The 18328-nt window shown below is 43.2% G+C and overlaps 2 protein-coding genes across 3 annotated transcripts in view; one reads left to right on the forward strand and one right to left on the reverse strand.

Annotated features, from left to right (window-relative positions):
* Positions 1-12406, forward strand: part of hectd4 (HECT domain E3 ubiquitin protein ligase 4) — a 38068-nt gene extending 25662 nt beyond the window's left edge. For both annotated transcript variants that reach the window (XM_080043187.1, XM_080043188.1), the window contains exons 55-76: positions 1158-1318; positions 1405-1586; positions 1688-1893; positions 1999-2129; positions 2242-2447; positions 2560-2739; positions 3236-4635; positions 4726-4933; positions 5020-5243; positions 5342-5487; positions 5591-5694; positions 6007-6130; positions 6646-6836; positions 6997-7143; positions 7489-7608; positions 7708-7863; positions 7978-8081; positions 8373-8594; positions 9036-9202; positions 9296-9491; positions 9736-9958; positions 10237-12406. In XM_080043187.1, the coding sequence (XP_079899313.1) occupies positions 1158-1318; positions 1405-1586; positions 1688-1893; positions 1999-2129; positions 2242-2447; positions 2560-2739; positions 3236-4635; positions 4726-4933; positions 5020-5243; positions 5342-5487; positions 5591-5694; positions 6007-6130; positions 6646-6836; positions 6997-7143; positions 7489-7608; positions 7708-7863; positions 7978-8081; positions 8373-8594; positions 9036-9202; positions 9296-9491; positions 9736-9958; positions 10237-10373 (4935 nt within the window). In that variant the 3' untranslated portion in view covers positions 10374-12406. The remainder of the gene's footprint in view (positions 1-1157; positions 1319-1404; positions 1587-1687; positions 1894-1998; positions 2130-2241; positions 2448-2559; positions 2740-3235; positions 4636-4725; positions 4934-5019; positions 5244-5341; positions 5488-5590; positions 5695-6006; positions 6131-6645; positions 6837-6996; positions 7144-7488; positions 7609-7707; positions 7864-7977; positions 8082-8372; positions 8595-9035; positions 9203-9295; positions 9492-9735; positions 9959-10236) is intronic.
* A 2300-nt stretch (positions 12407-14706) lies between these two features.
* Positions 14707-17175, reverse strand: LOC307264827 (L-serine dehydratase/L-threonine deaminase-like; the record flags this gene model as incomplete). The annotated part of the gene is made up of 7 exons (XM_080046349.1): positions 17020-17175; positions 16845-16884; positions 16599-16738; positions 15977-16068; positions 15254-15481; positions 15005-15129; positions 14707-14900 (listed from the first exon to the last, which is right to left on the reverse strand). The coding sequence occupies exons 1-7, from the start codon at positions 17170-17172 to the stop codon at positions 14707-14709; spliced, it is 972 nt and encodes a 323-aa protein (XP_079902475.1). The 5' UTR covers positions 17173-17175.
* Between the last annotated feature and the right edge of the window lie 1153 nt (positions 17176-18328).

Raw genomic sequence — 18328 nt, forward strand, 5'->3', positions numbered from 1 at the left:
AAAACTTCAAGACTCCTATTCGCATTAATTCAACAAATCATTCCAAAAAAAGAAAACGATAACCTGTAAAAATTCCATCATCACCCAGTAATTAGTGATGCAGTGAACTGATTCATTTCTTCCTGATCTCTCATGCTTTCCTAAATATCTTTCCAATGTGTGTCCTTCTCAAACAACTGTTTTAGTTTTCTGCGACTTAAAGCTGAAATCTTCAACATAGAGTTACGCTGTTGTTTGTAGTGGCAGTGAATGTAATTGCAGGCGCTTCCGGACCAGAGTTTCTTTCTAAACCGAACATTATTGACCAAATGAATTCAGAAGATTTGCAGTTCTAACCTGCGGACAGTTATCAGTGTGTTCTGATCCAACATTGTGACCCAGAAGTTATGAGAACAACACAAAGACAGAGTTTGTTTCGCTACACTGTCAGCACAGTGGCACTCGCCCAGGCATTCCTGCTGCATTCGATTGTACGTGGAAAATCGGGAAATTTAGACACAGCAGCACACACAGTTTGCAGGAAGACCTTTTCATCAATTTTAAAAATGTGGAACCTAGGACCATGTCTTATAAAAACCATAGGCTCTATTTAAAAGATAAAAACAATATTAAAAAAACTACTACAGGATCTACTGGAATGCATTGCACACAGTTCGGAACTCGGTACAACTGATTCTGAAGCTCCCAAGCCCGAGTACATGGCAATGCACCTCGGGAAAAACGGCATAGCTACTCCGACAGTATTACTGGGAAGCGCAGCAAATACAGGCATTTTCACCATTTTGTCATATGCTCAATCACCGTTGTTTTAACTACGTATTTGATAGATAGGAACTTAACACTCAATAAACTTGATGGTAATCCTACGGAGAACATCTTTGAATAAGAATATATTCAAAACTCATATTGTATCATATTGTATGTTATCCAAAGCCCATTTTACTTGTATATCCCTTTTAAATATTTGTCTGGTATCTATCAACTATATCAAATAAAATGTTCATAGCCTGGCAAATACCAACCTTCTATACCCAAGTTGGAATTGTGGCAAATCTATTAGGAAATTCCTTACTCTTGAGAGTGGTAATCAGCTATACCCAGACTCCATATGGCCATCATGATATAAATGCTAATATTTTTTCGTTCAACGTCTCCAGGTCAATGAGCTTGTGCAGGTGGAGACCTACCTACGCAGTGAGGGGGTGCTGGTGAGGTATTGGTACCCTATCGAGATGCTGGAGCGCCCGCCTGCTGGATCTCGAAGAACTGCAGCCAATGGCTTAATCTCACTAGACAGTAGCAACATCCAGATTCATAGGTAATGCACACATTTTATGGTAACGAGCACAAGGTAAATGTATATTACACCAGTGCTCTAAAATATGTCTTTCTGCTTTGCTGTAGGGAACTGCTTCGCTGCGAAAGTGCACTTGCTCGGTTATACTGCCGTATGGCCTTGCTTAACATCTTTGCCCCCAAGAGTCCCCACACCTTCACTCGTCTTTTCCATATACCTGCTATCCGAGACATCACCTTAGAACACCTGCAACTGCTATCCAATCAGCTGCTGGCTCCACCCCTCCCTGGTGAGAAGAATGTTTCTTGTGAATAACTGGATCTCTCAATGTGATCTTGATGACCTTTAAAGTTTATTTGCCAATTGCCACAATATTGTTCTTCCCTGCAGATGGCACTATTAGTTCTAGTTCTATTCTACTGGCCCAGTCGGTGCTGCACAACCTCCAGGGCCAAAGCTGCTCCCCCTCAGAACTGTTCTACCAGGGCAATGCTCAGCCCATCCGGGAGTGGCTGACAGTGGCCATCACCCGTGCCTTGCATCAAGGAGAGGAAAGCCTGCTGGAGCTCACAAAGCAGATCTGCTGCTTCCTTCAGGTCAGCTCTACACACCCTTGCTTGATTTAAATAACTTGGCTGTAGACACATTACCCAGTTTGTAAAGTTTCTAATCTTATTTTGTGATTCTGTTCCCTTTGACAGAATGCACCTGAGCAGTTTACATCTGAGGAGTTTCCTGTGACAGAGTCAAAGGTCAGCATGGATGTCAGCTTTCCAGGTGCTGCCTTTGTGATCATATCCTGCAAGGAGAGCCAGTTAGGCTGCCGGAAAGAGTGAGTTCCTTTTCAATTCAACTTCAACAATTACGATACCAGATTTATCACCATCTTTTTTACCTAATTATTATTATTTTTAAATCTCTCCTGCCTTTTTCCACTCCATTAGCTCCAGCCTTTACAAAGCTCCATGGGCTCGAGTCATGGTGTATGGCCTAGGTCACAAAGTTCGTAGAAATGGCCAGCTAAATCTGATGGAGGCAGTGTGCTATCCACTGGATGCCTCACCCACCAACACAGGCCTCACTCCCCCTCCCACCACCAACCAGTACCCCTCTGTCATCATACCCACTGATAAGGTGCACATCCGACTGGGTGAGTGTCCAACTTCTTAAAGGAAATTCATACAGGTCAGCTTCAACGTTTCATACAAAATAATCTGTTAAAGGATGATATGGAATGAAATATCCCATTGTCTTGATTGTAGGTGTGTCGCCCCCTCCTGGTGCTGTAATGGTGCTGCACTCCTTACCACTGGAGTTTCCTCTGGCCATGGCATTTGCTGAACAGCTGTTGACGTGGAAGCTGGGAGAGAACGATGATCGATCAGAGGATGAGCTGGACACGGTGCCCTCGTCTGTGCTGCTGCAGGTGGTAGAACTACTAGGTAGGTTAAACACCAGTCATAACATTACTTTATAGGCATAGTTTATTACCCTGTTTGTAATTTAATTAGCCAAAAATAACCCTAATGAAATTCTGTTCCACAATCCCCCGACACGTACCAAAGTGGATTTTTCCACAAATTAGCAATTTGACATTTGGTTCCTGATATTGTTTTATGGTGTTTGGATATTATTTATTGCTTAGTCGTGTATTTTCCAAGGTTAAAAACTCAAAAGTAAAAACATAGACATGTATTGCTTCTTTCGATGTGAGATTTTAAGTCTTTGCTCGATTCTTTAAAACTGCCCTCCACTCAGGAAGAACCATATACTTAAAAGGTCATACAATGTCAATCCTATAAAAATGTCCAAAGTTTACGATCTAATTAAAGCTGCATAGTCATTACTAGTTCCATAAATCATATAAGCACTAGCGTGCAAACTACATACAATCAAACATGAATAAAATGTATATTTTCTGAAATTCAACGTTTTTAGGTGGTTTGCTTTGGACAACGGATCTGGCTCCCTCCATCAAAGAGCTCATATTTCACTTGCTGGCTGAGCTATTGCGGAAGATCCACCAATTGGAGCAGCGCAAGAGCCCCGCTGGCCTCTCCAGCTCCATTGCTCTGCTGCTCAACCCGTGCCTGGCGGTCCTCATGGCCCTGCAGACGGAACTGCGAAAGCTCTACGACCGGGAGACTCAGGGCTGGACGTCTGGAGGGGCTGGAGCAGGGGGCTCTTCCTCTGGAGGCATTGCCTTGGCTCTGGGGGCCGAGCAGAGCCGCTTCTCCACCTACTTCCACGCTCTGATGGAAGTGTGTCTGGCTGTGGCGGAGGTGACGCTTCCCCTCAACGTCAGCGGCTCCTCGGTTGGAGCCCTGTCCTCCACCAGCGCCCCTAACCTTAGTGACTCTTCCTCCTCTTCCTCTTCGTCCCCGGGCCAGACCCCACAGAGCCCTAGTCTGCTCTCCAAACGTAAGAAGGTGAAAATGAAGCGCGAGAGAGCGGCGGCTGCTGTGGCGGCAGTGGTCTCTGGGAAACGGGGAAGTGGAGGCGCGCGGCTATCGGAAAGTGACAGTGCCCTGCTGAACATGGCGGGTAGTAAACCTGAGGACATGCTGTGGTTCCACCGTGGCCTCACCCTCCTGATGATCATACGGCATCTCGCCAATAAGGACCCGCAGGGATTAAGTGTGACCAGCGATGCAGTGACAGATGCCTGCCAGGCCTTGGTGGGCCCCACTGCCCACAGTCGTCTGCTGGTGCTCTCAGGTATCCCCACGCACCTGGAGGAGGCCGTGGTTCGAAATGCCATCCGCAGGGCTTGTAACGCACACGGAGGGCTCTTCAAAGATGAAATTTTCATCCCTCTGCAGGAAGAGGATCCAAAGAAGCAAAAATCTAGAGCTGGGATCTCGAGCCCTCAGGATGGCAAAATGTGCCCTGAACCCGAGCGCCCCTTCCCCAACAACGGAGGTCCTGAGAGTCCTGACAGCTCCAGCAGTGTGACTCCAGCTATGAGCGTGAGCGCCTCAGCTTCTACCAGCCAGACCTCCATCTGCAGCTCCTCTCAGGGAGTCTCCCGCACTGCCAGTGAACTGTCAGTCGATCAGGAGCTGTCAGCTGTTCCGCCTCTCAACCCTGCTGCTGCTGCTTCAGCTGTTCCATATCCACCACAGGGCCCCCAAGACCCTCAAACTGTTTCCAGTCAGGAGAGTCTAGATACCTCCTTGTGTAGTACAGGAAGCCTGGGGAGTCTCGGCAGCTTGGGGGAGCCTCTCGACAGCGCAGAAACACCGTCAGCGTCAGATGGGGGCTCTATGCACACAGTCACATCACTGGAGAGCAATGCCGTCATGGCCAGACCCATCAAGGGTTATGCTGTCATTGAGGTGGGTTGATTTATGAGCATCATAATACATCTCCCCTGTTTGCTTTTGTTTGCTTTCTGAAGAAAACTACTCGTCTTTCGTCACCTATAGGTGCGTTCTCGGGCCAAAGTGGAAAAAATCCGTGCCAGTCTTTTCAACAGCAGTGACCTTATTGGCTTGTCCAGTCTGGAAGGTGAAGAGGACCTGATGGAGTTGACCAATGAGGAGATCCTCACAGCCTCCAGTGTTAACCAAAGCCTGTTTGACACACAGGGAAGCTCTGCCCTAGAAGACTACTTCCAGGACAAGTCAGTCAGAGGTTGGTGTTTGTCTGTATTGGAAATTTTAATTCTACGTTCCTTCTACCAGCATCAAATGTTAACTGATATGTTTCCATGTTTCAAGGTGACAAGCTTGTACCTGGAGCACGAGATGTCCTCACTGATATCTTTAAGAGCTGTTCACACTCAGAGCAGATGCTGAGCCTCACACCGACCAAGCCAGTCAAAGTGTCTGACATTTTCCTTAGCAAGGAGCAGATCAATTCTCAGACCCCCGGCAACCTACTGCATACTTTCTTCACTAATGTTAGGCCTCCAAAGAAAGTACTTGAGGACCAGCTTACTCAGGTATATAATACACGTTGGCAGGGAATGATAAAAAATGCAGGGGTTTTTTCAAGTGTTGGATGTTGAAATATTCCTATGCTTTCATTTGTCTGTATCAGATTCTAAGAAAGTATGGCACTCCCAAGCCCAATAAGAACAAATACAGCAAAGCAGGAAAAGAACAGCACCAAGGCAAGGTTGTGAGCACCAAGAGACCCATCACCAAACCTCCCACCAAGGAGAAGTCTGTACTCAACAGTGTCAGGTGAGGCATTTCCAACGCAACACTCAAAAGCTTAATCTTTAAGTACATATACACTTTGACATAGTAATTAGATCTTAATATGCTGGTCTCTTGCCTCTGCCAGGACTGCACTCAGTGAGAAGAAGACAGTCCTGAAGCCCAAATCTCCTGAGAAATCCCGGCCTGACGAGAAAGATGTTGAAAAATCACCTGCTAAGAAAACGGAAGGTTGGTTCCTACTTTGACTGAACACATCACTGAATATGATTGTTGACAGTAAGGTTAACAAAGTATTGGCAAAATATATAAAAAGCTGAACTTGTTGCTGAAATATTTTACGTCTTTGCTTTTATCTGGGTTTAATAATGAAACAATTGATCAATTAACTGATCTTTATTTTAAATTAATGGAAAATAAATGTTATGATTCTACTGTTGTTGTCAGACAAAATTAGTGATCATTTCAGATATCCCTTGGAACACTTGGAACTTGGGTTGAGGCCTACCATATGCTCTACTAACCTACAACCACCTTCTTTAGTTCCAGAGGAGAAGTACCTGACATTGGAAGGCTTCCATAAATTTGCTGTTGACCGAGCCAAGCAGGACATCCGAAGCGTCTGGAGGGCAATCTTGGCTTGTGGTTATGACCTCCATTTTGAAAGGTTAAGACTAGTGAAATGCATACCCCCCTATTACCAGCAGTCATTCCTCTGTACACCAAATACTTTCACACCACAGGCTGTTCGGGAACCTAACATGTAGGTTGTAAACACGTAAACACTATGGTTGCAATATTATTACCTTGTTTTGGTACCCATTTCAAGCTCTTTAATGACTGAGTATCTGCTGATATTAATGTGATATATATATTGTTGTATGTACTGTGTATTTCTTACACGTTTCCTAGTGTTGAAGTGTGTAAAGCCAATCCAATTTCTGGATGTTAGAAATATTTAACATAATTGTAGCAGTTTGATAGCTGATGAGAGTTAACAGGCACTATAGATGGCCGAGACGTTTGAAATATTCTGTGTTCAGTGCTAGCCTATTCGTTTTAGCTAGGATGTTTCACCTTCAAATGATCAGCTTCGATAAATTGCGGACTGTTATCATATGAATAAAAGCGACTAAACATTAAGGAAGGTCTCTATTTAACAGCGGTTGTCCTCTGTTGTAGGTGCACCTGTATAGACACTCGTCATGCCCAGAAGGCCTGTAGGAAGTGGAATTTGGAAATGGACGTGTCCTTGGTCCAGTACATCAACAGGCTCTGCCGTCACCTGGCTATCACACCAGCCAGACTACACCCCCATGAAGTCTACCTGGACCCCAGTGATATTGCTGATCCTCGAGTGGCCTGCCTGCTCAGTAAGAAAACCACTGTCCGTGGTGGTGTTGTTTTGTTCCTCCTCTCCTAATTACATTGTTTTTTTAATTCAATATACACATATTAGTTTAATTAAACTAATATAAAAAATAGTTTTGTCATCTAGTGTATATTTCCCTTCTTTTGTGTGTTTGTTTTCAGACGTGCCCGTGGAGAGCCTGCGCTTGCGGTTTGCTCTGCTGCAGTCCCTCAACAACACCCTGGAGAGTTTCTTCCTGCCGTTAGTGGAACTGAGACAGACAGAGACCTATCAGAACAGCATTGCAGCGCTGTTGTGTGTAGCCAAAGGTGAGCATGGTCTCGGCACAGGTCCAGCATTTAAAACATAAATGTCTGACCTGGACTACTAAGCATACTAAGCAATTGTAAAATAGAAAACCTTTTGACAAAATCAGCTAATATCTACTCACTATCCGCTACCTGTCTTGTCGTGTGTGCATGCTGAAAACAATTCGGTTGTTCACACCCAGCTGCGGTTCCGCTTACCGCAAACTGGCTCAGAGCCGGTAGCTGCTCAAAAACATAAACCAAGTTTTGCTGGAGGTCGCTTTGTATCCCTTTAAACAAAGTAAATCTCATTAGATCTTTAGCTTTTACACTTGTCACCTAATCTTTTATCTTCATCTGTGACAGGTCTAAACTTCTACGACACCAAGGTCACTGTAATGAACAGAGTGCTGAATGCGACAGTACAGCGGACAGCTGACCATGCTGCTCCAGAGATTACACTGGACCCTCTAGAGATTGTGGGAGGTAAGCATCCCTTTGACTTGTTCACATTGTTATTGTTTCTCTTAATTGCATATAATTTGTACTGCAAAATCTTTCTGTGTTTCTGCATTTGTACTTCAGGTGAGATCAGATCCTCAGAGAACACATATTTCTGCCAGGCAGCTCGCCAGCTGTCTTGCGTGCCATCGTCTCAGCTTTGTGTTAAGCTGGCCAGTGGAGGAGATCCAACATATGCCTTTAACATCCGCTTCACTGGAGAGGAAGTTCATGGCACAAGTGAGTGATTTCTCCTCCACATCTTTTCCTTTAATGCCTTGCAGTCTTTACCTTCTCAGGGCTATTTTTTATTTTTTTAACCTAACTGTAGCTTTGATGAATCTGTCTCTTCAGGTGGCTCCTTCAGACATTTCCTATGGCAGGTGTGTAAGGAGTTACAGAGCTCTGCTCTTTCCCTGCTGCTCCCCTGCCCCAGTGCTGCAGCCAACCGAAACAAGGTAAGATAGTTTGCTAACTGACATTTTGTCAGCATGTCTTTTTCTGATATTGCAGTTCTACAAGGCATATACAGTATATATCCTTGACTGGATTTGTCCAATACCACCCCCAATCTTTGTTTGAAAACATTCACAGTAAGCTGTAAGGAAATTGTGTTGTGCCATAACAACACATTAATAGAGTGTTCTGTTGAAAGCACAATAAATCAGCTTTCTAGGAATCAGATCTGGCACAACAAGCCTATCATAGATGATGTCATATGAATCATGGATGTTTGTTCCTTTCTTCAGGGAAAGTACATCCTGACGCCGTGCCCTATCAGCTATGCAGAGGAGCAGTTGTTGCACTTCTTTGGTCAGCTTCTGGGCATAGCCATCCGTGCAGACGTGCCCCTTCCTTTGGATCTACTGGGCTCCTTCTGGAAGGGTCTGGTGGGCGAGTCCCTGGACCCCGAGCAGGACCTGCAGGAAGCCGATGTGCTCACCTACAACTATGTCAAGAAGTTTGAAAATGTAAGTCAAGTCAACTTTACTGTTAATTTCTGCTATATGTGCCAGACATACAGAGGAATTTAACATACGTTTCTCTCCGACCCACGGTGCAATAGGTAGAAAGGACAGAAAAAGACATTCAATATATTTAATAAATAAATTCAAACTAGTATAAAAAGTCAGGCAAAACCGAACGGTATCGAAAAACTAAATAAATTGAAAATGTGCAATGTAAAAAACATTATTTACAATATGTACAATATACAGCAAACTGAAGAAATTAAATATGTACAATATAAGGGCATAACAATGTGCAGACTAAGTATAATTAGTATGTAACAAAATGTAAAAATCACTGATTTAAGTAGTAAGGGACCAGTAGTAAGGTAGCTCGTGCCCTTCCCCTGCTAACACCACGGTTCTAGTGACGTTAACACGACCTCTGTGCCCCGACCCCTTCAGGTGAGTGATGAGACGGACCTGGAGGCCCTGTGTGCCGAGATCTCCTCCCAGCACCATTCAGGAGAAAGCCCAGACTCCCCCGGCCGGCCCTGCTGCACCTTCACCTACGTCACTATGACAGGAGAGGAGGTGGAGCTTTGTCAGGGAGGTCGCAGCCTCACTGTCAGGTACTGAAAACTCTCTCAGTTGACCCACCCTCTCATTATAGCCCCCCCCCCCTTTTTTATATATTGTGTGCTTGCGTTTTGTGTGTGTTTAAGCTGGGATAACAAGGATGTGTACGCGCGGACGGTGCGGAGCCTCCGTCTGAGGGAGCTGCAGAACGTGGAGTGTATGACAGCAGTGCGTGCCGGGCTCAGCTCAATCATTCCCCTGCAGCTGCTCACCATGCTCAGCCCTATCGAGGTGGAGCTGCGGACATGCGGCCTGCCTTACATCAACCTGGAGTTTCTTAAGGTAAAATAGCCTACATGTTTTTTTTGTTTTGAATGTCCCAAAGGTGAAAATTTGTTTTTACAATGTCCACCTGTTCTGGGCCTAACATTAAGAAATATGTCCGTCCGTGTCATAAATGCTTATAATGATTGATGAAACTTATACACACATAAAGTCAGTCAGACGTGTAAGGTTCAACTGAGAAACCCCATATTTTTCTACAAATTGGTGTCCAATCAGTCTGCCCTGCTTTCTCCCTCTATAGGCTCACACCATGTATCAGGTGGGTCTGATGGAGACCGATCAGCACATCGAGTTCTTCTGGACTGCCCTAGAGATGTTTACTCAAGAGGAGCTCTGCAAGTTCATCAAGTTCGCCTGCAACCAGGAGCGCATACCATTCACCTGCCCCTGCAAGGACGGCGGGCCAGACACCGCCCACGTTCCCCCGTACCCAATGAAGATCGCCCCTCCTGATGGGGCCGCAGGTAATGGCTGACAGGGCTAGTGATAACAATGAATCTTGTCTTGCACCCTTAGAATGACTTTGACGGTGTTGCTGATTGTGTTTGTTAACTCATAATGGACACATAGCACAACCTCAACAAGCTTATTTTCTCTTAACACTTTTTACACAGACACGACACTCGTGTTGTCCTCTAGTTCCTCGAAAAGTTCCTGTGGTGAACTTAAATAACAAGACTCATTAGAATGCTCCTAGGAGATTTTGTTGTAATACACCTTTTCCTGTGTTCCTTCTCTCCAGGTCAGCCAGACTTGCGCTACATTCGCGTGGAGACGTGTATGTTCATGGTGAAACTGCCCCAGTACACCTCTCTGGATGTGATGCTGGAGAAACTGCGATACGCGATCCACTACCGCGAGGACCCTCTCAGCGGTTAAGAAGACTTGACAACCCCCCTTCTTAATTGTGACCCCCCCCCCCCCCTATTTATGCTCTGCTGCTCCAACAAAACCATACATTTGAATGAATTTAATAGATTTTTGTTGGGTTTTGAGGCTTTGCATGTTTATCCCTGCTTCTTTCTTTTTTTTAACACACAAATACATTTAACATTTTATGTTTGATGCATATTTTTGTGAGTAATTCAGGGAAGATAATTTGAACTAAGACTGACACCGTTTACAAGTGTCGGCTCTGGTTGCACTGAGTTTGAGGATGGCATTGAAGTGAAACAACTGTGACAAACCTTTTTTTATTTTTTCTTCATTTTCCCTTAACCTAACTTTGGGTCAAGCTATGTGAATTGAACAACGCCATGGGATGGACTTCTGATCAGCACTTTTACAGTTGCAAGATAAATTCATAATTTGTGAACAATCTCTCTGCGGTAACTTTTCAGCATTGAGAGCATGGTCTCAGACAAAACCTGGCTCTGCTCTGAGTTTGCTGAACTTTGCATATCTGTGAACTTAACAAAGTGTTGCTCTCCTCCTATAGCTTAACCTCCAGCTGCCTGCCTCTGTCTCCCCTCTGCGGGGGTGATGTTCTGAAACATGCCTTTGCTGTAGGAGCCTCTCTCTAGAGGCTGATGCTGGTTGTGTGTGGAGAAAGGAAAACCCAAATGATTTTCATAGAATTATCATACATGTGAGACGGAGGTACGACTACTACAAGAAAAAGGAAATGTGTGATGCTGCCTATTTTCTGACAGTGTCCGCTATGAGCAGGCAGAACATGTAAACAACTGCTGTACAGGATATTATGTAGTTTACTGCCTGTTTAAAAAAAGAAAAAAAAAAGAACTGCTAATGGACAAACTAACTTATGCCTATATAAACTGAATACATTTTATCCGAGTCTCCCAAGAGAGGGTATTTAAGTAATGTAAAAAGTCATATTATTCTATAAGTTTATGAAATTGTTCTTTGATTTTTCGAATATCCGAGTAGCGTATGCGGCATGGTAGGTCAGGTAGATGCAGCAGGAGAGGCCTGCTGCTTCCTATATACTGCATTTTCAGGTTTGTGAAACCTGTGTTGCTTTGTGAAAACAGGAAGGAGATGCTGTTCTGATGAGCTGCTCTCCCACATTGTGTGTGTGCTACTGCTACTGAATGTGCAACAAATCCCCCTGCCGCCCCTCTCCCTCGCTCCCCAACAGACACAATCTACACAACACACGCATATAAACACACACTGGGGAGAGGGGCAGCGGATTATCTTGAGTTCTGCCTTTTCATAGCTTTCTTTAATGAAAGAAGTTTCAGGATTCTGCTGGTTCTTTTTGTTTGTCCATTTTAACCATAACCAAATGTCAAGCTGTGTAAAAACAAGCAAATAGGAAAAAAAATGTATATAGACTGAAGTTATGTTTTACAGCAGTTTTTTTTTAATTGCATTTGCTATTCTCTTCACCATATCATTTTGTTTTGGTTTTGGTTTGCACTACTCTTCCAAGAAAATAATTCTACAAAATGAGCAAACTAGGCGATGTCTGTTGGATATCCGGTTTGTTGTGTTGTTATTTTTTATGAATTTTGGAAAATACCAGTAATCTTATCACCTTTTGTCTTGTACTCAGATGGATTCAATTTCTTCTACTCATGGTGAAACATGTTTTCTTGTGTGAGTAAAATCGCCATTCTAGTTGGGATAGAACTGAAAAACGTATTGGCATATTGGATTGTTGAATTGCTTGCGAGTTTTGATTTTCGTTCAGTTCTTCTGAAGGGTGATATACCGCTGCTAACTGGGACACTCTCTCCTCTACTTCCTCCAACTGCGGGGGGGAAGCGGACAAGGTTCTACAAAGGACATATCCCTACAAAGAGGTGTTGCGATAAAAATGTGTGCTGTACATTTACTTGATATTTATTATAATTATTTATGGTTGCATTAACTTAACTTTTATTGTCTTACCTCTGCACATCAGAAACTTAACATATCTAAAATGGATTATACAGATGTAAAGAATCAGATGGCATTTGAGATTTCTGTGTCACAATAAAAGAAATGTCTTCATGTACAAACACCATTTCTATGTTTATTTCAGTTAATTTCTCTTCCCGATATTCTTCAGATAAACACATAGCATAAATGTCCCTAAAAGTGGTCATTAGCATACTTGACTGAACATGGCGTAACATGTCTGTCACATGTGTTTACAGGGATAATGAATGTTGTTCAGGGGATGAATGATGCCCATGAAGAATGTGTTGTCTCTTTTAGGACAAGGCTTTTTATGTAACAGCCTGTGACCGGCTCTGGTTATGTCACAGTTGCCAGTAAAACGGGACGGCTTTTCAGAGCAGCGAGCTCTGGACCAGGCCAGTTTCAGCTGGATCTCCAGTCATGACTCAAGCTGTCCCATCAGCTCCATTGTTGGCTATATTCAAAGCTTTTGAAAACACAATCTTGGTCTCAAAAAAGTAATTGGTCATGTATATCTGTATTACAGTACAAACTCAGTTGATAAGAGTTACCAGTGGTTTGTCACTCAGTCAACAGTGTGGCTGCTGCTCAATGGCTGTGTTCTCCCAGAAAAGTATTTAACAACAAATCAATTTTATGTGTTTATTTAAAAAAAAGTCAAATGTTTAATACAAAGTATGCAGTGTTACACACACATAATCCCACATGTCTCCAGTATGTTGTCTGGTAGGGTATAAGGAACCGATCCACTGTCCCCTCATACACAGCTGTTTCCCCTCTTGCTGATGTAAAAGACCATCTGTCTTCATTTTAATGACCCTTAGACCAATAAGCTGCTAGGAAAAGTGCCACATCCCTCGCAATCCAGCCAACCAAATGCTGGGAAGTTCAGTGTATCCAAAAGGCGTGGAAACGCCTGCTGGGGGTCAAGCACATGCAAATGACCAATAAACAGCTTCTTTAGTAAACCTAAAGGAAAGGCCAGGGAGGAAACTTGACCTGGCTGGTATACAATCCCCTTGCAATACATGTAAACACGGTCCACTGCGTCAACTGAGTTCATTCACGGTGTTGTTAAAAGTTGTAGGTCATCTCCAAAACTTTATGATTAACTCATTCAATCATGTGTGGGATTCTTGTCGCTCAAGGATGTAATTCTGGGTGCATCGTGCCTGTCAAAGCACTCGCCCAGGAGAGAGGAGTTTAATTAGAAAGTAAGCTACTGAGACCGGGGCTATTAATGAATTGTTGTACAGTGAATGATTGAATCGTCTGGGAGAAATTGTAATGAGGCTGTAGCCCAAATATCAAACTTTTAATGTGCACATCCCTGCTTTAATAGACCATCACAAGTTATATCCCAGGGCTTTACATAGCAAATGCCATACATATACAGTATATATACTGTAGACACGCAGTTCTCCATTACATACTGAAGTACTTTGGCCTTTAAGTTAAGTGTAGTTTATTTTGATCACAACATCATGACAAAAATATATTTTTTTAAATGGTGTAGGTTGAAGCATTTGCTTACGCTTTTAACAGTATGTCATTTTTTTAGGATCTTATCATCTTTAAAAATATTATAATTAAAACAATAAGTAATCATTATTAATCCTATTATGAATTCCTGAATATTTTATACATTTACACATACAGTAGTACATGCAAAGTTATGAAACTATCATTGAATGCATGTTTTGAAGGGTACAATTCAAGCACTTGATAGTGAAGTCAGAACAAAGTAGTCTGACTTACATTGTGTTTGTGATGCAGATGGTAATTCTAATGTTAAAAATGGGAAACAAATGAAACCAGAAGCGGTTAAAGCTTGTGTTGCGAGGAAGTGTTTTGATCTGTATTTCACCTTTTCCTTCTAAAGTCAGGAATAAGAAACTGTCAATGCAGGGGAAATGATTCTTTAGGCAGAAGAATAATCAGAAATATAATTTATTCATTTCAGTGCATAGGTAAAATACATTACAATACATTTCAAAGTACAAAAAAAGCAATTTTTTTTACAAAGCAGGCACGCTTAACGCAACTTAAATGTGTTAGTGTACATTTTTTCTTTTTTCTACATGTCCGTTTTGCTCCCTCTAGTCAGAATCAACCTTTACCAGAGCAGCATGACATTACAACATTGTTAGCATATAAAAAAGAAGAAGACAAAAACCGCTCCAGCAGAGCTAACTCTCATCATACACGTGTCAGTCTCAGTGCTCAGGAGAGTCTGGAATGATTTGGTCTATGAAGCTCATGAATAATGGGCGTAATGAGACCAGCTGATGGGGTGGAATAGAGGAAAAGGTCAGCAGAGATATGAGTTGGTCGGGCCACACTAGACCACGCCGAGCTGTTTTTTCAGCCTCCTTAGCTGCTCCATGCTGATGTTGTTGCCGCCACACACCACAATGACCACTGGGCCCAGGCTCTTTGCCAGCATGCCCTCCTCCTGTAGCTGTTTGATGGTGTCGCTGTACACAGCTGCCAGGGCGGCGCCGCAGGCAGGCTCCACCAAGATCTTCTCATCATCTGTATAAAGAGGAGATACCAGAAGAGATCAGTCTCAAAGATGATTTTGGGGGGCATTTCAGATCGGTTGTGTATCTGCTATAGGTTCAAGTTGTACAACTCACCCACAAAGCGCTCCACAGCTTTGACAGCCTCCTGGTCTGTGACCACTTGTGAGAAAACGGTGTGCTCGTTCACTAGCTTAAAAGTCTGTGCAGACACCCTGGTCAGACCCAGTGTGGTTGCGACACTATAGAGAGCAAAGGAGAAAGGGCCGGTCAATAGAGGAATTGTGTGAGAAAAAAAGAAGTGGGATAATGATGTTTTTGTTTGGAATGCTATGTGATATCTGTGATTATAAGGTAAATTTGTACCTGGTGATTTTGGGTAGAGTGACCAGCTTTCCAGCCTTTATGGTTGCGTTGAGGCTATGTGCTCCCAAGGTTTCCATGGCTACGATGGGCACGTCAGCCCAGCCCGCACGCCGCAGCCCCTCCACCACTCCGTTCAGCAGGCCTCCACCTCCCACAGACAGCACTATCGCTCCTGGCTTCTCACTCAGGTCTTGCTCCAGCTCCTTCACCAGGGACGTGTGGCCTTCCCTGTACACACACAAACATAACCCCGTGTCACTTTCCTGCACATCCAACAATTAATTTACAATACCGTTAAGTAAAGTAAACTCAGACTTCTTTTTTTGTTTGTAAATGTAGACGATTGTTGATTTGTTTTTCCCCCTTAGGAGAAACATTGATGTCTTATTTATGTGGGTATGTTATACAATTCTGATCACATCACAAGCAGCCCTTGCTGACAGAGATTTATGTTTGTAACAATGTGTTTATGACAGAACTCTCAAAGTTGGCACTCTGATAAGATACCGTGTATTTGACAAAACACCTCGTCCAGCTCCTGCAACTGTGCCATGAACAAACGACGCTACATGATAAGACATGCATTGCCATCGGTGTTTTGCACATTTAAAAAATTTTTATTTCCAGAGAAGAATCTGGCTCATCCCTTCTCCTTCTCCACCTCATTATAGCAGATAGATCACTGAGAGTACAAGCATATAGGACAGACACACTGACTCTTACCAGATGAGGGGATCATCAAAGGGTGAGATGAAGATCCAGCCGGGGTTGTTTGCCACAAGCTGCTGTCCATATTCAATGCTTTCATTTAGAGCCTAAAAAACACAAGACACAACAAATGTCATTCATTTGAGGAACTAAACAACCTTCAAAAAAGATTGAGCGTCCCTTAACACCAACACTTATATGCAACACATGCGGTAACACACTGTTATTCACTGTGTAATATCACTACACTGCACAATGTTAAGTAAACTGTTATTTATTTTATCTGGCGGTCTGTTTGTTAACTTATATTATAATGTGTCTTTACATATTTTATTGAGTCGTTTACTCTCCAGTTGGATAATCCCTTTGTTGCTGAAACATGCAGTGGGACAAATATCTTATCTACATGTAGTAAATATTTAGCTATTTTGGTTAGATTTTTGGATTTCTTATGTCAATGCAACTTCCTGTGTCTTCTTTATCATGTTGCTTAGACCATCCTTCATGTAATCATTGGATGAGGAAAAACAGGAAACTAATAACTGCGTAAAAGTAAACCAGAATCCAGTATAACTTGTTTGTTTTTCCTGTTTAAATTGAAAAAAAAAAAAAACAACAATGGGTGAGATGAACTTACCTTGCCGTGGATCACCACTGTGGCACCCTCGTCCTTCAGCCTATCCACTGTTGGGTTTGGTGTGACACTTGGAACTACTATGGTTGCAGGAACCCCGAGCTGACGTGCAGAATAAGCCGCTGCCATACCCGCATTTCCTCCTGGGAGAGAAATTACCAAATATTAGTCAGACACACCAACAAGGGCAAAGACAACTCTAACCTTTTTATTCCTTTTTCTTTAACTTTTGTTCGTTCCAGTGCTCACCTGAACAGCAGACAAAACGCTCACATCCTCGCTCTGCCCACTACGAGAACAAAAACACAAAAGGGACATTAAAGTCAAAAATCTGCTACTATAGACACCTGTTTATAGTAGCAGATCATCACACACCTTGAGTCCACACTGGAGCTGACACACTTTACAGAGGGGGATTACTCACCGTTTTGCAGAGGTGTCCGATGCCCCTGATTTTAAAGGATCCAGTGGGCTGAGATGAGTCCAGCTTGAGGTAAACTGAAGTCCCAGCCACTTTGGTCAGAGCAAGGCTCTGCCTCACCGGGGTGGCCACGTGAAGGGTCTGCTGGGTCTTCATCTCACTGTGAAGCAGAGAAGTTCTATTAGAATATGAGCGCCAAATAATTAAAAAATAAATAAAAAATCTGTTGAAAATGGGAGTATTCTCTCTGTTCCCCGGGATCATAGAAGACTTCCTCAGCTCAGCTTACCGGTCTCAGATGGATGGCAGGATAACAAGCTGTGCTGGACTCTGATGATCACAAACTTCTTAATTGTCGGACTCATGCAAACCAAGCAGCTTATATACCAACTGGTGCTGAAGGCTTGGCAAAGGAGGCCCACTAGCAGACCAATCAGCGTTCAGGCATTCTGCCCCCAGACCCTCCCAGTGACCGTGAGGAAGAGGAAGACTGAGGATGAACGAAATTGCAGTTATGGATTTTCAACAAACATTATATTAAGTATGTGTCAGAGTGTGATGTAAAATGGGCTATGCACACACAGTCTGCTCTGGTGTGACTGGAAGGAGCATGCAATAAAGGACAACATGTGGTTCTACATACAAAATAATAAATAACAATAGATGACTTGACATCTCGTACTGTCAATATGATAAAAAATCGCCTACTGTTTTCCCCAACCTTCATTACATACTTGCAACCCATTCTCACCTCCTTTGAGATCCCCCCGTGACATTTGTCACACGTTGTCCTTTGCGTGTGTATGTCCCCTCTAAAGGAATTGTACACACCGCCCGCATTACCAAAAGGGTCGCTACTATTTTAACATCGATGCCCGACTACCAAAAGCGGGCTCCGGGAACAGCTTCCGTGCAGACGGTTCAAACCTGAACGATCCGGCTGCTGTCTCGGGGCGAGCAGTTCACTACGCTCTGACATTATGGTTGCTCAGTCCGTTTATGTAGCCTAATCAGAAATATATGTTACATTAGCTGAACTAAAATGTAAGGGTGTGCTGTGCATTATTTAGGCTACTCATAACGTAAGAAGTTAAATACATTTGAGGTAGGCCTACCGTCTACTTGTAGCCCACTTGAGTAGGTCTTTATCCATTTTTTGTTATCTTTTTATTTTGAAGATTGGGATTTTTTCATATATTTATATATAGGCCCGTCTATCCATAAAATAAGATGACTTGTAAGGGAAACCAATGTTTACTCTTTGTAGGTTAAATGAGCCCCACCAGCCACAACATTAAAACATATAGCCTAT

Source organism: Ammodytes marinus (genome assembly GCF_949987685.1).
Source record: "Ammodytes marinus genome assembly, chromosome: 2".
NCBI lineage: Eukaryota > Metazoa > Chordata > Actinopteri > Uranoscopiformes > Ammodytidae > Ammodytes > Ammodytes marinus.